This window comes from Drosophila elegans, unplaced genomic scaffold, assembly GCF_018152505.1.
Source record: "Drosophila elegans isolate 14027-0461.03 unplaced genomic scaffold, ASM1815250v1 contig_397, whole genome shotgun sequence".
In the NCBI taxonomy this organism is placed as follows: Eukaryota; Metazoa; Arthropoda; class Insecta; order Diptera; family Drosophilidae; genus Drosophila; species Drosophila elegans.
Genome location: NW_024545782.1, coordinates 2893993 through 2913151, shown reverse-complemented (window position 1 = coordinate 2913151; position 19159 = coordinate 2893993). Strand labels below are relative to the sequence as shown.

The 19159-nt window shown below is 37.9% G+C and overlaps 1 protein-coding gene across 1 annotated transcript in view; it reads right to left on the bottom strand.

Moving 5' to 3' along the window:
• LOC108134951 (hemicentin-1) overlaps positions 1 to 19159 on the bottom strand; it is a 49719-nt gene that overhangs the window by 26564 nt on the left and 3996 nt on the right. Inside the window, exons 2-3 of the mRNA XM_041708832.1 lie at positions 11756 to 12384; positions 2349 to 2423 (exon numbers count right to left, since the gene is read on the bottom strand). Coding sequence (XP_041564766.1) covers positions 2349 to 2423; positions 11756 to 12116 — 436 coding nt within the window. The 5' untranslated portion in view covers positions 12117 to 12384. The remainder of the gene's footprint in view (positions 1 to 2348; positions 2424 to 11755; positions 12385 to 19159) is intronic.

Below are 19159 nucleotides of genomic sequence, written 5' to 3'. Positions count from 1 at the left end.
CACTTTCCTTCCCATGCTTTAAGCCAACTTTATTAAGTCAAGTCGGCTTGACTGGCATTTCAACTTAATAAGCGCAACAGCAACATCCAGAAGCAGCAACAACCAGTAAATGGCGCTATTTAAATGCTAAACAACTCTATTAAGTTGCACGACACACTCGCACACTCATCCGAGATGTGTGCGAGATATACACACACACATCCGCACACACTCTCGTGCAGGCAAGACTTACTTTCTCGCATAGCCCATACCCTACATATCCTACAGCCCATATTCATGCCAAGGGCAAGCTTGACATTTGTCCGCCGTCTTTGCTGCAGAGAAAACTGAACTTCAGCACGTTTCAAATACAATTTACAATAAATAAAATTTAAAGCGGGTAAAAAGACTGCGACAACGCCAAAGGCAACTCGTATTCAGAGACAAGAAAAGCGGAAAAGCGCGGGGAAAGCAACTGACTTAATGGCGCCGGTTGAAGGACGTGGAAGGGGCGGAAAATGCTGTCTGACAAGAACTGAGCACGTGACGACACTGGGGATAAGCTCAAGAGATATAAAAACACTACGACTGCAGACGCAGGTGGATGTGACCGTCGGGCTGACTCTTAATACTCTTAATATTCATAATTAGGATATCAATTGCCCGTGTTTAAGAACGAGCTTTTACTAATAAATGCTCCCGAGATTATTGTTTTGATGGCTATAACAGTAGTGCAATAGATATCAAGCAAAAATAGTAAAGTTATAATCAAAGCGCTGCAGAAACATGAGCTCTTGCATGGAAAAATTCCCCTTTTGCCTCAAAAGCTTTGAAACCCTATGGAGGTTTCATTTTAAATGGATGGACAAATATTCGGTAAGTATTGGGAATACTTTTATTTAAAAAAATCGTTTTACCTGTGTTTTATTGCATTCAAAAACCTTGTATAACTGTTGACAAAAAAAACATTTATTTTTAATTAATATATGTATGTATGCACATTAATAAGCAATAAACAGCGGGATATTCAATTAAGTGACAAAAACAAGTATGGTATTCCTTTAAGTGGAACATTTTTTAGACACGGACTTTTTTTCACGAACTAAAATTGTGAAAAAATAGACCTACTTTTTACTTTTTACTTTTACGTATCGTATTTGGTTTACACTTATAGAGAGGAGGAGACTTTGACAAAAAAACTTGGTTATAATGGCTCAAGAATTAAAGTTGGTAAAAAAAAAGATAAAATGGCGAGCACTTACGTTTTTGCAAGACCCCTACAAAAAGTTTATTAAAAATTTAATTTTAGATATCAAAAGCAAGCAGCTGCTTTTATTTACTTAGAATAATTTATTTAGAAGTGGTATTTAAACTTAGGCTCGTTTTAAGTCATTTTGGTTTTTGGGTGTTTTCTGAGTAAAGTTCAGTTCAGTTATATGTTTTCTCTTTTATACAAGTGAGTCCATCAAACCAAATTTAAATTTATATATAATTTTGTAATATCCTTACACTTTAGTGTTGGATATACTCGTATGTTGATATATCTTACTAAAGCTGCATGTTGTTATAAATATCCTAAGGTGCAGTCAAGAAAAATATAAATACTAAAAACTGTTTTGCAAGGCCAAAGCAAGAAGTCTATATATTTACATGCTAACACAAATGTGTTCATATCGAAGGTCTATCGGGTAGATGTAAGTCCTTTACAATCTCTACGTCGTTTGTGAGTCTTTGGGCTGGTTTGTGAGTTTATGGTTAAGTCTTAAAATATGGCGAGAGCAATGTAGTCTCACTACCTTATCAACAAAAGGGAAACTCAAATCCCTTGCCAGTTCGGAAGTACGGATAAACCATTACTTCGGCGGCTTACTTAAAAATAAGGACTATATGTAAGGCCCTTGAGATTCCTCAACTTTTAGTATATAGCTAACATGGATAAAAGCGCTAGCTTAAAAGTATTCGTTGAGAACGATTAAGATTATATGGTTGCCAAAAATGACTGCATTTCTAATGCGATGTGGTCATTGTTTATGCCATTTATATGGTAAATAAATAAATACTATAATTAAGTTGGCACAAGCACAATGAACGAAACCAAATCACAAAATCATGCAATAAATTATTAATTTCTACCATAAAATCAGCCATCGGAAACAATCAGGGAAATTCTCAATATAAATGCATACATTAAATGATGCTTAAAGGGCACCATTGTGTCCTTAAAGCATGCGACCTAAGCTAATGTGCATGAGCCCTCTCGGAGCGATTTAAAAACCTAGTGCAGATCCCTTCGGGCCCCGAGTATATGGAAATTCAAGCTGTGTGAGAAGGGCCATCGGAGGATGGGTGGGTGACAGCGAGTGACTTACCTTTCTCGGGTATCGCATTGACGACCGTGTCCTCGCGAATGTCTTCAAGTAGCTCATCCTTATTTTGCATTTCCGCTGCGAGATTTCATTCCGAGTGCCACCGCCACCAAGGCATGAAAAGTGTTGGGAGTTCATCCAGGACCGGGGAGATGAAACGAGAGACGGATACATTTAGAGAGGTAGTTAATATTGGCTTGGTTATCCTTAGTGCAAATTCAATTTGAGGTGAGGAGTGTGTAAGGAATACAAACAGATACCTGGCCCGTCCGTTCTGCTCCGAAATTGGCAAGCTTAAAACCCCGAAAACCGCACCCAACGCGCCCAGAACGCCAAGGGAGCGAAACTTCTCGTTTCGTGAACTTTTCCAATATTTTAGGGTCGTTGGTTTTTTCAGCGCCTTTCTGTACAGGCGCTCAGCTAGTAATTTTCGCAGCCACAAAATGAAGTTGCAATTTGACTTTTGTGCAGTTGCATCGGTGGAGCGGCTGAAATCGATTTTGGGGAAAAGGGGCTCGGTGCCCTCAGGTAAAGGTAAAATGCATTTCAGGCACGCGTCGTAAAATATTTAGCGAATGCTAGCAAATGGGTAAATAGATTTACCTTTATGGGCTCACGTTTAGAGCGTGGAAATACAAACCGCAGGCCAGCCTTGGGAAACTCGGCTGCGTACAAATAAATCGGATAACTTAATTAACACACACATAGTATTTAGAAAGTAACCAAAATTAAAATGAATTTCAAATTGTATACTGGTCCTTTAAATTCGGCGAATAGCTGTTCTCACCTGGGGCTGCAATTTGTTAGAGAGCCATCTCTTCGATACAGAAATGAGCCATTGCTATTTTCCTGGGGGTCGCCGACTATTTAGATATTGATTTCCACTTCCACTTGGCGCGGCACCTTGTCACACATACTTTTGTATCGTATTTTCCGAGTTCTCCGACTGCGCCATAAAATAATGTTCAACCGGAAGACCTTGAACGCGCGTCTGCGTGCAGACAGTCGAGTCAATAGCGTAAATGGATTCCCATTCGCTTAGGACGTAGAAAGGGAACTACGGGAAATTGAAAGCCAAGGCACTGGCATTGAGGCCGTCGGAAAGGGCAGTGAATTTTCAATTAATTTTCGTATTGCCACTTCTCGAGTCGAAACCGTTTGCATTTAAATAAACGCATAGCACATGCTAACTGGGCAGGAGGTGAATGTTGCCGGCTTTTCCGGCTTTTCCGACTTTCCCACATCTGTCGCAGCTGGCTGGCAATGCAAATACATTTTGTGGCTCCCGCAAACGCACAAGAGTGAGCAATAAATTCGATTTCTTGAACGTGTATTGGAGAAATGGTTGGGAAATTCGGAGAGAGGGCGCAAGCAAAAATCAACTGCTGCCGAAACAACTTTTGTATGCGACTGGCTCCGGCTGCTGTTTGTAATATTTTGTGTTGCATACTTGCAGGCGCCCGCCACTTCCCATTTCTGTAGGACATGCCAGTGAATTCCTCGCTTTTTGTGGCTTTTGGACCGTTCGCAGACATGGAAAACGCATCGAGCGGGCCAACAAATGTTTCCAGGCACTGATACGTGCCTCCGCCCGAGACGGCGCACCAAAAAAACCGAATGAAAGTGTTCCGAAAGTTGCCCAAAAAGTTCCCTATTCTGGTCTTGTCTATGTTGCTCTTTTTGTGCCTAGTATGACGTGATTTGCAGGCAATACGACGTGACCGTGAAAGAGTGAAAGATTCACAGCGAGTCTGGGAGTTCGGGGACTGTGATGAACATTTCGAGATTGCCGGCAACTGTGTGGCAATTTGCAGGGCGAAGCGAATGGGCTTCAGAACAGCTGAATCTCTGATAAAGAATCGAAGTCGAAGTAGATAAGTTGTCTGCGATTTAAAGTTAAGCCTTAAAGCCAGTTGACAGAAAGTAGTAGAAGTGTTTAAGCCTCGTTCAAGAACTCTGCCTAATTTTACTTTGGCCGCATTATTATAAAATGTTTTGATGGTTAAAAAAATACCTAAAGTCAAAAATTTGCTGCAAAAGTGTTCACTGTCAATATATTGAGAATCAAACTCTTACATGAAAAAAAATCGACCTTGATCGCGAAATATCTAAGTAAAAGTCAACGGTTATACAAATTTTCCCCAAATTAAAAAGCAATAATTTTTGAAAGGCAAAGAAGGATTTTAGCTTTTTTAGTTAATACAAAACATTTTAAAATTGAAAATAAATTAAGAATACGGTCAACAATTTTTTAATAGTCGAACACTCTATAACAATTTTAAATGCAAATTTTCTGTTTCAGAGTGTCCTAAGGTATGCAGTGAAAAATTTAACATCATCATTTTTTTAAAGGTCAATGGGACTTTCGGCACTGTTGCATACTTTAAGACATCTTGATAAAAAAGTCACCCCTGCCATTTTTTCTAACAACCCCTTTTACAATTAAGATGTTCCATTCGACTTCAAAAGTGTTTAATTGAATTGGGTACCTTTAAGTATTCAAACATTTATTCTCAAATGACTTCAATGTTCAATAAGGTTTACTCATTTCCCCTGATTTAAGTCTCATATATTCTTAAAATGTTTAAATGTTAAAGCGAGCCATATTTTGTGTCCACTTAGCTGCACACCTCGCGGCAGCTCCCATTTTCCTGCTGTCTAACCTCAAAACTTCATTAGCCAAAAAGCACGCGCCGCCAAATTGAAACGACAGAAACAACAAACGCAGAAATATCTTCAAATAAAAAAATGCGCGAGGGAGGGAGGCAGGGAGGGCTGGGGAGAGTGCGTTGAGCGCTATAAATTGCACGGCGGCAGAGAATAAATGTAAAGTAAATGGCGCTAATTCAAAGTAGATTTATTTATTATGCCATTTTTCCCGCGGCCCAGCGCCAAGAAATATGCCTTAAATTTCCCATCCGAACATTGTCGCTGGCAGACAATGTGGCAGCTACAAGGGCGCGGAACGGAAGCGGAAGAGGAACACGCAGTTACAGGAAGCAGGAACCGCCCAAACACGGCGAAGGCGTAGCCAAAACAAAACTGAAAAAAAAACAAGGGCAAACAAATGAAAATATATTTTGCCAGAGCCCCGAAAATTATGCAACAAAAACGCGGGCGCAGCTCAAACATCCGCAGACAGCTCTAGCTTTAGGCCCTCTCAGAGCTCAATATGTATATGTTTTGCTTTTATTGCGGTGGAAGGGCCTTGTGAGAAGCCGAGCACCTGCTGCCAGAGACAGCCGCCGTTGATTTTGCTAACGCATTTAAGCCGTCTGCCGGCGGCCCAGATGATTTATTGGCCCTGCCCGACAGGCAGAAACCGGTGAGTCGTCGGATTATCATTTCTGGAGGTGTCAACAACTGCCCGAAATTTGCCCAAATTTGTCTATGATTCCTAAACGTTTGTAAGTGTTTGTCTTGGCACGGCTAATGATTCCAATTAGCCGACTTTGCACAGCGTACAGGCGAAAGCAGGGTTGCTCTGAATCAGATGTATCTTATCTCAGCGCACCACCTCCTTGGCCCGCTCGTCAATCTCTCGCTGGCCAAGTTTCTAAGCCAACTTTGGCAGCGCATCAGTTTGCGAACGTGATGTGGCGTTCCCGCGAGCGAGAAACCAGATCTTACTTTGTTGCAACTTTCGAGCACTTGCCCTGGCCAGCAGGGAGATGAAAGTCCGCGGACGGGAGATGCCTTTCAAATTAGCAGTCGCAAAATTGTTCATAATATACTCACTTGGGGCTTTAATTTGTGCATTCATTGCGGGCAAAGCACTGTAGCCGAGATGGGCATTCAAAGCAGAAACTGAAATTTAATAGTTGCCACTGCTGCAAAACTCTTTTTATTAATATTCCCTTGCAGCTATTCCAAAAATAAAACATCTTGAAAAAACATCTAAATTTCAAATTATATGAGTATCCATTAATACCCATTAAAGCTATGATGATTTTCGCGCCAATTGCTCGATCGTTCCTATGTCAGCTATATAATATCGATTTCGGATTTGAATAATATAAAAATAATATATAAATCTGAATTATTAAACTATTCCTATGTCCAAAAGAGTTACAGACAAAACATGGAAAATTAGAGAAGTTACAATTTTTTATTTATTTATTTTTTGTATTACTCCGATTGTTCACATGGGAGCTATATGATATAGTCGTCGGATTTGGATCAAACTAAAACCGTAATTCCAAAATAACAAACCATTACTGAATACCGAAGAATTACTAAATAACGAAACTTCTGATTTAAATTCAAAATTCAAGAGCTAACAAAGGTTTAACTAATAGTAAAGCAATCGGTATTTTACGTTACCATTAATACACGATCAGCTGTGAGCTTCCAAACACAGCTTATTGATTAGAGTAAGGTATGTCAATGAGGACGGCAGTCTTTTGTAAGTGTGTGAAAGGAATCCCATACATATTAGGATTTCTAAAGCAGTACATATGCTTTAAACATTAAACTTAATTACGCTGATCAAGATTATAATATATATTATTTCTAGGCTCGAAAATGTCTCCTTCACTGCGTTGCAATGCTTTGACTATAATTATAATACCATCTGCCTGGGTATATAAAGAATTGTAAGACAAAAATGAAATACACCAAAAATAAAAACTAAATAAGTATAACCCCTAAGCTTTTAAGTTTCATTTTTTATCCACATAAGTTTATTGTGATACTTTCGTGATATTAATTTAATACTCATCTTATTACGAAATTGTTCCCACCCAACAATTTAAAATTCATGTGACAATAGTTAAATTTTAATGACATTTTTTTTTAAAATTTACAAATGACATTTTCATTTCATAACAAAACAAATAATGACTATTTTGAACATAATACGGATAAATATTTTCCGAAAGACGAACTGTTGATTTTGTATTGAATTATAATAGAATCCTATTACTCTTCTTGCTTTATTGTTGTTAACGTCTGAAGAGATCTCTAAAATCAATCATTAAAAATGGGCCATCTTGAAAAATTCACGGTTAATGACCCTTGTTTTAAAGTGTCTTAATATGTGATGAATTAACGGTCCTATAAAGATACCAAAAACGCTAGATCGTCACAGGATCGAAACTAGAACGAGGTAACAGTTGACTAAAAGTTTTTTCTGTATGTTAAATGAATTATAAAATATAAATATTTAATAAAATAAAACTTATAAGTAAATAAAATATAAAATTAAATTTACGAGAAGTATATTATTTTTTTTAAAAGTGCCCTTCTTATATTTAAGAAAATCATTTTCTTAAAACTCGTGCGTGTCATCATTGGCTCCACATTGATGGTGATTTTCCTAAATTTTTTTTTCATGGTGAATAAACGGCACAATAATAACAATAAATTATCTGTTATCTGTGTGCTATAAAAACGATTAACGATCTATTCTTGAAGAGAGGATTACAAAACTCAAATATTTTAAATATATTAATAATTTGTTGCTATGATTAGCAAACAAATAAAATTGTTTGCTCATTTGCGAACATCAGTGCTGACACCGGTACCAAAAATTGTTTTCGTATATATAATAAAACACATAAAATGAGTGAAATAAAAATAAATGTCTTACTCAGACCGACAGGTAAAAGGAATATGATTGAGCATATTTTGGAAGCTCTGCTTAGAACACGTTGTTTTTCTTTCGCTGAATAAGCCATTTCGGTCACTTTGCGATGGAAACATTTGGCTAATTGGGCTGAGCGGTCTTTTGATGTCTGTCAAGATACCTGGTGAGACGCAGAACCGTCCCCTGACCAAAGAAATTAAATTTGACTGTGCACTTGAAGGAGATCAGGTGGGGAGCTGGGCCAACCAACATAGTCATTTTCAAACGAGCAGCGACACGAAAAATGGAGCTTTAACAGCGATTCGTCAGGAGGCAACAGCGAACAGGCGCAACAGCAAACAGAAAGAAAAACACGAGTGGACCGACATAAAACATAAAACACAAATTACAAGAACTAAGGCAAATAAACGACAACACAGCTTTAAGGGCCAACAGCCTCCGTGATTGTTTAGCCCTGCCACCAGCTCCCTTTTGATTACCGCTTCACTCGGTTGACTGCCAGGACCTGTTAGGACCTGCCAGGACCTGCAGCCAGCCCAGCGTGAAAAAGTCGTGCATACTTTTAGTTGCAGCGCGAAGCGAAAGCGTGTGAAAAAAGCCAGCACGCACAACACCGAGCACAAACACACGGACATAGACAACCGGCAAATGGCTGCGAATAACAGGGAATTGACATAGAAGGCAGAGCCCTCGAAGGGCGAAACATTTTTGCAGTCCATGGAGAAATGGCTGAAAATTGTCAAACAATTGCCTGCACATCAGCGGCAAATTCAGTTGAAACAAGAAAGAAAGAAAGCAAATTTCGCCCAGCCGAAGTGCATATACCCTTGCAGATATTGCAAAAATTAAATATTCTTGAAAACATTAAAATTATAATTTACTTGCGTGTATGTTTAAAAACATTGAAGCTATGAATTATCATAGCAAATTATTGCAGCTCAATTATTCAATCGTTTCTATGACAGCAATATGATATCGTTTTCCGATTTGAATAAAATTAAAAGCGTAATTCTGATATGTCAATCTATTAAAAAGTCAAAAATAATTTTCGAAATAAAATTACAAAATAGAAGAGTTACATTTTGTAATTTTTTTAAAATTTGCAACGTAAGTCTTAAATAATGGTAAACATTACTATATGTCAAATAAATAAAAAAATAAATAAAAATATAAAAAATATATTCATTTCTTTTTCCGGCTATATGCTATTGTAGTTCGATCCGTCTAGTTCCGACTTATGGGAAAATTCTAAACTCTAGACTAGTTTGCCTAAAAACAGACGGACAGACAGACGGACATGGCTAGATCCACTGTCCTAGTGATTCTGATCAAGAATATATAAACTTTTTATAGTCGAAAATGACTCTTTCACTGCGTTGCAAACTTCTGACTGAAATTATAGTACCCTCTAAAAGGGTGGAAGAGCAGGGAGCTTTGAAATCCAACGGAAATTAAATTTGACTTTGGCGAAACTTCATTGACACTAAGCCAAAAGACACAGAATTTCAGTCTTACTTCTTACAACAGACAATATGGTTCATAGAATTTTCAAAACTTGGTCAGATTTGCCAATATTTAATTATATAAATGTATGTGCGAAAAAGCTCCTAAAAAATCCTTTCTCCTTATTTATTTTTCTGTTTGGATTGAGGATTAAATAAAGGATCTCATTAACGATTATGAGACAAGCTTGTATAGGCTAATTGAACTAGATGGGCTTTGTTAGCTTAGGGGTGTTATGATTTTCGTCAGTCGGAAGAAAAGTAAATTCTATTTCTAATCACAAATAACCATTTGGTTTTACGAACATTAACTATTTTAATGTAAAAATAATATTTTCTTTATATTTAATAATCGTATACCTTAAACAATAATAAAAAAATAAAGCGTAAATGTTCTCAAAACAAGTACAGAAATAAAGACACTTTGCAAAACCATATGCAAGTGTCCGACATCTCAGGAAGAAACATTTCACTTAAAAACCCTTTTCAAAAAAACTCATGCAATAGTTGGTCATCAAGTCAAGTCATAAACCCAGAAACTGACGACCCGAAGTGCCATCAATCACAATGTCAATCACTTTTTGTCATAAGTAGATACTAGCACCAGCACAAACTTACCCACGTTCGCCGAGGGAGAGAATATATTTTCAGAGGTTCAACATTGTGTGCAATGTCAACGTTTGTCCACTTGTTGAGCCGTCCTGGCAAAAGGAAGCGGGGATCGGGGCTGCGGAGGCGCAGGATTCGGCTTGTTGCCCACAAGCCATAGACAAAGAAAACTTAAGTGGTCACTTGTGTGTGTGCGACTGGGAGACAGGGGGCCAGGGGCCCGGAGACAGGGAGAAGGCGTGTGTCAGGTCAGGAGCAAGCCAGAATACGCATACGCCATGTGAGCCCCTTAATTATGCTGTGGACTCTGGGCGGACAATGACAACTTAAACAGGCACTAAAGCCAACCAAGCACGTGCTTCTGGCCCCTTCTACGCCCTCCAGCGTTTATCCGCTCGTCCTGCCACTGCCCCAAATATGTGTCCAATGAGCCAAGCTGTTTTTTAGGCCGGCCAACCCGCCAGTCACATAATTCACTTGAAACGACATCCTGCTAGCTTTAGCGAGGGCGCAGAGTTTAAGCCACTCAAAACTTTTTGTTAGCACTTGGCAAAGGCGTCAACATTGACCTTGTGACCCGCACATAGCTGCCAAAGCAAATGGATGTAATCCCGGATCCCTGTTCGATTTCACCGATCAGAAAAACTAAGGAAGGACAATGACAAATCTATTCGCAGAAGCTACAGCGATTATGGAAAAATTAATGTCGCTTTGTATGCTATTCTCCAAGCAGGAAGTGCTGCCCTCTCCAGGAAATTCATAAGAGTAGATGTTGACGCCACAAATATAACCTTATTGTCGTCACGACTTTTTTACCTCTTAATAGAAGTAGAACAACAATTTTTTGATTTTAATATAAATTCCTTAAATCGAGGAACGATGAACGCAAATATGACCATCCCATATTAACTTGGGGAAAAAAACCTACCTAATTTTCTATAGAATGTGTTCCTAAATTACATGGTGGGCTAATTTTTACATCATTTCTTAAGTTAGGTAGTTGTTGTTCTTAGTGTACCTGCACTTTGACCAAATTAGTGATGCATATTTACATACATAAATACTAGTAATTACATTCAAAGTCAATAATTTAATAGTTGAAATTACATGTCACACTAATTGCTCATCTAATTAACCGCAAATTTGCAGGCAGAATTTCTTTTCGAGCTTTTCCACACAAAAACAAAATTTCAGTACAATGAAGCAGCGTTTTTGATTCCTACACCAACACTGGGAGAGGGCAAACGGTTTTTTTTTGGAATTGGAACACAAATTTGAATAACCTTTTAACGGTATATTGAAATATAATAATAGAGGTTGCACTCGAAGCGAATTTAAAGTCAGGTAAATTTTGATCTATGATCAAGCACCGCCTCATGTAAAGCCTATAATTGGAGAACAAGTGCTCTGAAATTGGTAGTTAATTGATCCGATTTGATCGTAATTGAAAGTATCTAATTGCAAATTGTTCCTTAAAATACTTGTCGATTTTTTTAAAAATTAAGTATGAATCAAACTAAACTATTTGTGTTACGTCGAACATCAAGGATTCATGCTTTTACCAGATATTTCTTTACTTTTTATTCACTATTGCATGAAAAGACAGTCATAAATATTTTATTTTATTTTAGCCGAAAATCGGGATCGCTGGCCCAGTGTGCAGAGAAAAAATCCCTGTTTTTCCCAACCCAAGAAAACGGATCTCTACTCACCCAAGTGGTGGGCGATGTGATCGTGCTCCTCGGACTCGCCGATGATGAAGTCCTGGTGCTGGTGGTGCAGCTGGTCCAGGTGGTGCAGCTCGCCCTCGTCGTCGCTTTCCTGGGCGTGGGTGTGGGAGTGGGCGTGGGCGTGGCAGACGGAGAGCGAGAGGGACAGGCAGAGGAGCGAGGCTGCGGCGGCGGTGGCAGCGGCAACAATTAGCTGCGAGGATATTTCCGGCATTTCTCGCTTCCGCAGCAGCTTCCCCTTACCCTTTCCCCTTCCCCTTCCCGCCCCCGCACTACGTCTGTCCTGGCGGCGCGTGGCAATCGTCGCTGCATCCGCTGTCAGCGGAAATATTTTAATTTTCATTTTTTATTTGCTAACGCCGGTCCGGACTTTGCTTAACGCCCGCACTCTTTCCTAATTGTCTGCCTCTGATTGCGCCGGCACTTGGCTGCTTCGGCTGCTTTGGCTGAGATCCTGGTTCTAGCCCGTTGCTTCACTTTCGATATTCTGTAACTCTCAAGTACTTATGCACATTGTTTTGCCCAGCTCTCGGGCGTGGAGATGGAGAACATTTCCAATGCATTACTGCAGACGTTAAGCCAGAGTTCGACTACCCTGCGGATGAATGTCACTGCAAATAGGAAAGATGAAAAAACCACATTCAGTGTATGCAAACAATATATCAGGAATGAGTGGCGTGCTTTTAATTTTTGAAAGCATTTATTATGGCCAGTTTTTGCCTTGCTTCCCACTCTTCTGTGCTGCAGTAATTGTTTATCATTTTATTATTAAACAGAATTCATTATTAATGCACACACACACAGTCTCTGCTGCTTTCATACATTATGCAGAATTGTGTGTTAGGCCGAATGCAAACGGAAGAAATTTTAACAGTGAGTAAACGGTGGTGAAAGGTCCGATATCTCGTTCATTGTCGATTTAAACGGAATATATTATAACATATAAGGTTATCGGGTTTTATTCTTTGTAGTGTTCAAGCATAAGAAAAAGTTTATATACCCTTACAGTTATAAAAAAAATTTAATATTCCATAAAAAAACTTTACTTCTATTTCAAATGCGTTATTGTATAAAAACAATGAATCTTTGTCGATTTTCCGCTAATTTCTTCGATCGTTGCCATGGCAGCTATTATATAATTTGTCCGATTTTGAAAGTTAAAATTAAAATCTATTTCTGAAATTTTGAACTTATTTTAGACTTCAGTCATTAGGAATTCTGTGTATGTTTCGGTCATATCTTTTGATAGACACAAACATTTTTTAAAACGAGCTAACATTTTATAAGTTATTGGCAGTTATGTTTTGCTTTGACGTCACTGTTTAATTGAAAACCGGAATTCGTGCATGGAAGAGCAGCGAAGAACTAGCACTTAACTTGTGTGAGTAATTTGCACGGGGAAACTTGTGAATGTGTATGTGACCACAGCGCTTCTATACCTTTCGTGTGTGCTCTGCCGCTGCTCTGCATAAGATACAGTGGCTCACACAGCCCATTAAAAAATTTGTCTGTAACTTTTAAACCCAATGAGCTTTCATACAAATTTTAATGGCTAATAATATAATAAATATCTAGTAAATTAAAGGCACATCGTTTTGGTTAATACAACAAAAAACAAAAATTGTTCAATTTCATTATGTCGCAGCTTAAATGATGCACTTCATATTTAGTCTTCAATAATTAGATGTTCCTTGCTGGCAATATTGTTTTTCCTTATGTTGTTATCCAGTAAAGCCCCCAAGTTCTCTATAACATTCATATCTGGTGACTGTGCAGGCGGGGTCTCCACGTGAAGTCAGTTATATACCAACCAAAACTGCACAAATGTGACTTTTGCTTGGGGTCATTATCCTGGTAGGCTACTCAACATTTTTCTTCAGTATATCAAGGTACATGTTTTTGTCCATTATGCCCTCGATAAACACCAATTTCCCCACGCCGACTACCGACATACAGGCCCAATCCATTCCTCCACCATGTTTAACGGTGGGCTTAAGTTTCTCCTTTTAAAGCTCGGTATTTGGCTACCGTCTGATCCAAATATGTTAAATTCCGACTCATCTGCGAAAATAACATTATCCATCCAGTAGTCAGATGAATTAGAGATGTGTTCCTTGACTAAATTCAGTCAAGCAATTTGATACATTTTGCTAATGGAGTTTTTGTTCCTGGCTACTCGATCATTAAAATCGTGATCACGCAGCACGCGGCGGATAGTTTCTGGGCAACATGACTTGCCTATCTCCTATTGAATCTGCTATATAAGTTTTAGTGCGGTGAGCCTGGGGTTTTCTCAAATTTTCCTCACTATTGAGCGCTTGTCATGTGCGTTGAATATCTTATTCGGTGCCCTTATTTTCTACAAATCGACAAAATGGGATAGTTATATATTAAATTATCGTTTTGTGTTTGCTTAAGCGTTTTAAATAGCTTTTAAAATTAACTTAAAAAGCACAAACATGTTGACATTTACTGGCAGCAATCTCAAATCAGGGTCACAGGAGTTAAAGAGGTTCTTGTCAGACGTAAATGCTCCATCTAATTGAGGCAATCCAACGAGGCGTATGGGTAACTTGACATGCTTCAGTAGCCACCACAGAGGCAGAATGCAACATTTTAGTAACCTCAAGTAGTTTTCGGTTACATATTTTCCGCCCCCTCTGTTAGAAATCCTCCCCTTCATTGCTGTTTCGATGTCTCTACTCTACTATATATATATTATTTTATACATTTTGTATGCGGAGGCCGAAGCTTTCTTTAATTGCAAGGAGCGGCCCCATTAGAAAACTCAACCCGAGCGCACCCACACATAGAGAAGGGGCAAACCAGTTGGAAGAAGACGCACAAGATATGGCCAGGAAAATGCGGAATCTGAAGAAACTTGAAAACAAAAGTCAAGCGCAACGCAACGGAAAGCGGCAGAAAGGCATTTAAACTTTTGGACAAGTTTAATTTCCCGTCGAGTGTGGGCCATAGTAAGTGCCAGAGATGGCTGAAGACAGATACCAAGGAGAAGGGGCTTTCTCGCTTATGAAATTGAAAGCACTTTCCATCTTTGAAGGAATTGAGTGCTGGCAATCAACTAATTGCGGTCAGATCCCTGGTCATGATTTCCACGTCACCCGACCTCTCGTTTTATCGATGGGTTGCTCGAAAAAAGGTCTCCCATTTCCGTTATTAATATTAGTATTATCAGCTTAATGTTGCCACCGTTGATCATCCTTGTCTGCTGCCCATTTTTCTGTTTTATAATCAGCTGACCAGGTGGAAATTAATGAAAAATAATGCCGTGTTGAATTCTGTTATTATTATTCTTTTCCCTGGGTATTGTCACCTTTGTGTGGCCTTTGGCCATTTATGACATTGTTTGGCGGCATTTTCCTTTCCTGTGTTAGCTGGAAAAATCATAAAGATAGCGGTCACAAAAGCGCTGCCAAATGGTGAAAGGGTAAAAGGAATGGACTGCATTAAAGAGATAACAAGAGTGTGCTGAAAACTGGACGAAATGTGAAAAATGGCTTTTCATTTAATAAATTGGCTTAAAAGGGTGACGTGCTGTGTAACTCGTAACCAAGCAACGAACCACATAAAAATAAGACTTTTTCCTAGGTATTAAGTCGAAGTTTCTGGTAAAGGCTATGGGTTATATTAAATAACCATTGCTTTCTTTTCATCTGAGGGCAAATAAAAGTAAATGTTTTTTAAAAAGAATAAAAATAGACTAGTTTTTCAAAATTTTTACATTCCCAGTTCGAAATTGAAATATGCTATATCAAATTTTAAGGTACGCAGTATACTACAATGCAATTGAAATATTTTTTTAAGCATTTCTTAACTTAACATGATAGAGCAGGATGGTTTTAACTTAAAAAAATTTTTTTTTGATAATTTTGTAAGTAAGTAAGTAAATACTTGCGGATGAACTAAAGCTTTTATTAACAAAATTTTGTTTACGTAAATTTCAAATTGGATTAGCCATCTGATGGTATGTGACATTTAAAAACTGTTTCCTATTACCTATATTGTCATCTAAGTGTAAAAATAGCTGTCTTAAGATATTTGAATACGTAAGAAATTTTAAAGTAGCTAGCTAATTGACGCATTGCATTGGCTGCTAGCACAAAGTATGAGTGAAGGAGGATCCCAAGTGAATGCACTTAAAGCGAGATTTAGCATCGCATTACGTCCGGCCATGGGCCCGTTCATCGTCCTTTATCGTTGATAAACAGCTTAGAGACCCGGAGACCCATCTGCTTCTCCCAAGGCAAATCAGCCCGGCCAAGTCCACCAACGTCATAATGATAAATAGCTACAGTCGAGCAAGCAAAGAACACGGGTGCCCAAGTCGATGGGCGGCAATCTTGGCCCGGCAAAAGTCAAGACAATTGACACCTTCTCGATGTCATTAACATTTCTGTTTGATGGCTGGAGGTGTCCTACCTTCGACTGTTCTCATTTCGACTGTTGTGTAGCAGCTTTTGTTTTGGCCAGGTCGCCGAACCGTTTCATTTTGTTTCGTTCTGTTTATCGCCAGCTGTCAATCGTTAAATGACAAACAAAGAAATGCGGCCAGCAATTTGCAGCCAGCCAAATGGCGTCTATGATTTTCAGCTGTCAATGACAGTTGCTAATCCACGGCATTCCCGTTTTCTCGAGCTTTTCCGCTGCCTGGCCTCGGAAATGAAATAGCAAATGATGACTCCCTCTGGACTCTGAATTTTTGTACCCATGTCTAGCGGAGCGGGTATTTTGAGTTTGTGAAAGTGTACAAAACTATAGCAAGCGAATTGAAGTTTATTTATTACCTATATAGGCAAATTGCCAAAGGGTTATTTGATAACTTTGTAAAACGATTATTTTTAGAATACAAAATCTCAAACATAAAATATTGAGGAGTTTTTTAATTTAAATAAAAAAAAAACTACAATATCGGTTAATTGAGACTTTATGTACCTAAAGGTGTGCCAAAAAATCGTGAAAGTAAAAGTCGGGGAAACTCACGAATACCGGTCCGTCGTCTTTAACAAACACATCTACCTCGTGATTTCCTCTGTTCTGTCTGCTTAAATATTTTCCTTTATTTTGCTTTTGAATTTTTCTCTTATCCACATTCTTTTTCATTTTATTTGGCATTCTTTTTTGGAAGCGTTTTGCTACTTTCGCGTGTCAAAACTGCAGCAGAATGCCAAATAAAGGGCTTGTTTATGTCACCTGGACTGGTGGGTCTGGTGTAGGTGTTGGTATCTTTTTGGCGCACTGCAATTGTCGCTGGTAAAATGCAGAAAATGGCATTAAATTAAACTTTAGCCCCAATTGCACTTATTGGCATAACAAAAGTTAACTGGAAGTGAAGCGAAATGAGAATATATATATAACTATTAAATGCTTCTTTTGTATTTTAATACGAATATGAAAAATTAAATCATTAGTTTTAAGTTTCTGGTTAGTAATTTTGTTGAAACAATTCATTATTTATTGGTAATAATGATGACCCTTGAGTAAAATAGATGAGTAGTTGTGTTATAGCACGAAATCATGTTCCGTTTGCAGTGAGTAACGTAATTGTTGGCTCAGCAAGCCAAATTGAAGACTATTTTTCTCCATCTAATATGCTTATACTCAAAACAAAATTAATCCTAAAAACAAGAAAGAAAGCAAACTTCGGCAATCCGAAGTTCATATACCCTTGCAGCTATTGCAAGAATTTAACATTTTTGAAAACATTAAAATTATGATTTACTTGCGTATATGTCTAAAAACATTGAAGCTATGATGACTTGCAGCTTAATTATTAGATAGTTATTTTATATATTTTTATTATTTCTATAAGAGCTTTATGATATAGTCGTCCGATTTCGATGAAATTTAAACCGTAATTCTGAAATACTTAACCATCGAAGAAAATAAAAAAAAAATTAAGAAACAGCAAAGTTATAATATGGGAGCTATATGCTATAGTCGTCCGATCCGGCTCGATCCGACTTATATCGGATCACAACTTTAGGAAAACAACTTTAGGGAAAGTTTCATGCAGATAGCTTTAAAACTGAGAGACTAGTTTGCGTAGAAACGGACGGACAGACGGACATACGGACGGACATACGGACGGACATGGCTAGATCGACTCGCCTAGTGATGCTGATAAAGAATACATATACTATATAGGGTCGGAAACGTCTCCTTCACTGCGTTGCACACTTCTGACTGAAATTATTATACCCTCTGCAAGGGTATAAACGTATATGACGAGGTAAATTTGACGCACCCTCAAATTCAAAAACTTCTGACTATTTTTCTATTTTACCAAACAAAATTTTCTTATTTTTATTAAATTTGTTTTGTTATCAGCACGCTGCTTTGAAAATGTTTGGTAACAATGCTATTTTTTTTTTAGAGAAAAATGTGATTTATATTAATAGTTGCGTAATCTTAAAAGCTATAAGGAGTCGAAAAAATTTGAACACAAAACTTAATTGTGGCTATAATTCCGTTATTGCTTGAAGCAAATATTAAATTATATATATGAATTACCCATAAAAATACCGTTTAAAAATACGTTACTGTAGCGTAATTCGTTTAGAAGTTGTGGACGTATTTGCTTAAATCATACATTTTTTTTAAATTCACCATACAGAGTGGTATTACAGAATATTTTTCCAATAAAATTTTCATAAAAAGAATTGTTTATTTAAATTCATTTGTTTAATAACAATTAACAATATTGTGCTGTAAAAAAAGAAATTTACAAAAAAAAACGAAGTTAAAAATAAAAAATAGTACCTTAAAGAAAAATATAAATTTTTAAGAAGTATTTTTTAAAAAGACAAGTTTTCTATGCAAAAATATATATAAAGCTATAACGTTTTTTTTGACGCTTTAACCACTTGCAAGGGAAAAGATTGCTTTAGATTATAAAAGAGGAGACAAACGGAGAGACAACTGCTTGTTTTAATGGCGGGAATGAGTGGTTTTTAAGGAAGCACAATTTCAGTGCTTCTTGCCCTCTATTTAATTAGAGCCACATCTTCAGCGTGCAGTTACACCATTTGCAATAACTCATCTGTCCACTGAGTGCCAGCTGCTGTTGTGCATAGTTCGGAATAAAAATCAAATCACAGCCCCGTCCATCTTGGCTGTCAGATGCCATGAGATGCTTACTTGTTTTTCTTCGCCTTGTCTCCTCTCGGTTGGGAAATTTTCTTTTAATATAACAAGCCATGCGAAATGCGTGTACAAAGAGATGGCAAAAAGTTTGCTCCAACGCCCGCTTACACTAACTAGCAGAGCAGTTGCATTTCTCCCGCTGCCATGCAGCTTATGCATTTTCCTCGTCTTGCATTTGATTAACCTACAAAAAGGCGTTTGGACGTGGGCAACAGCTCGTAC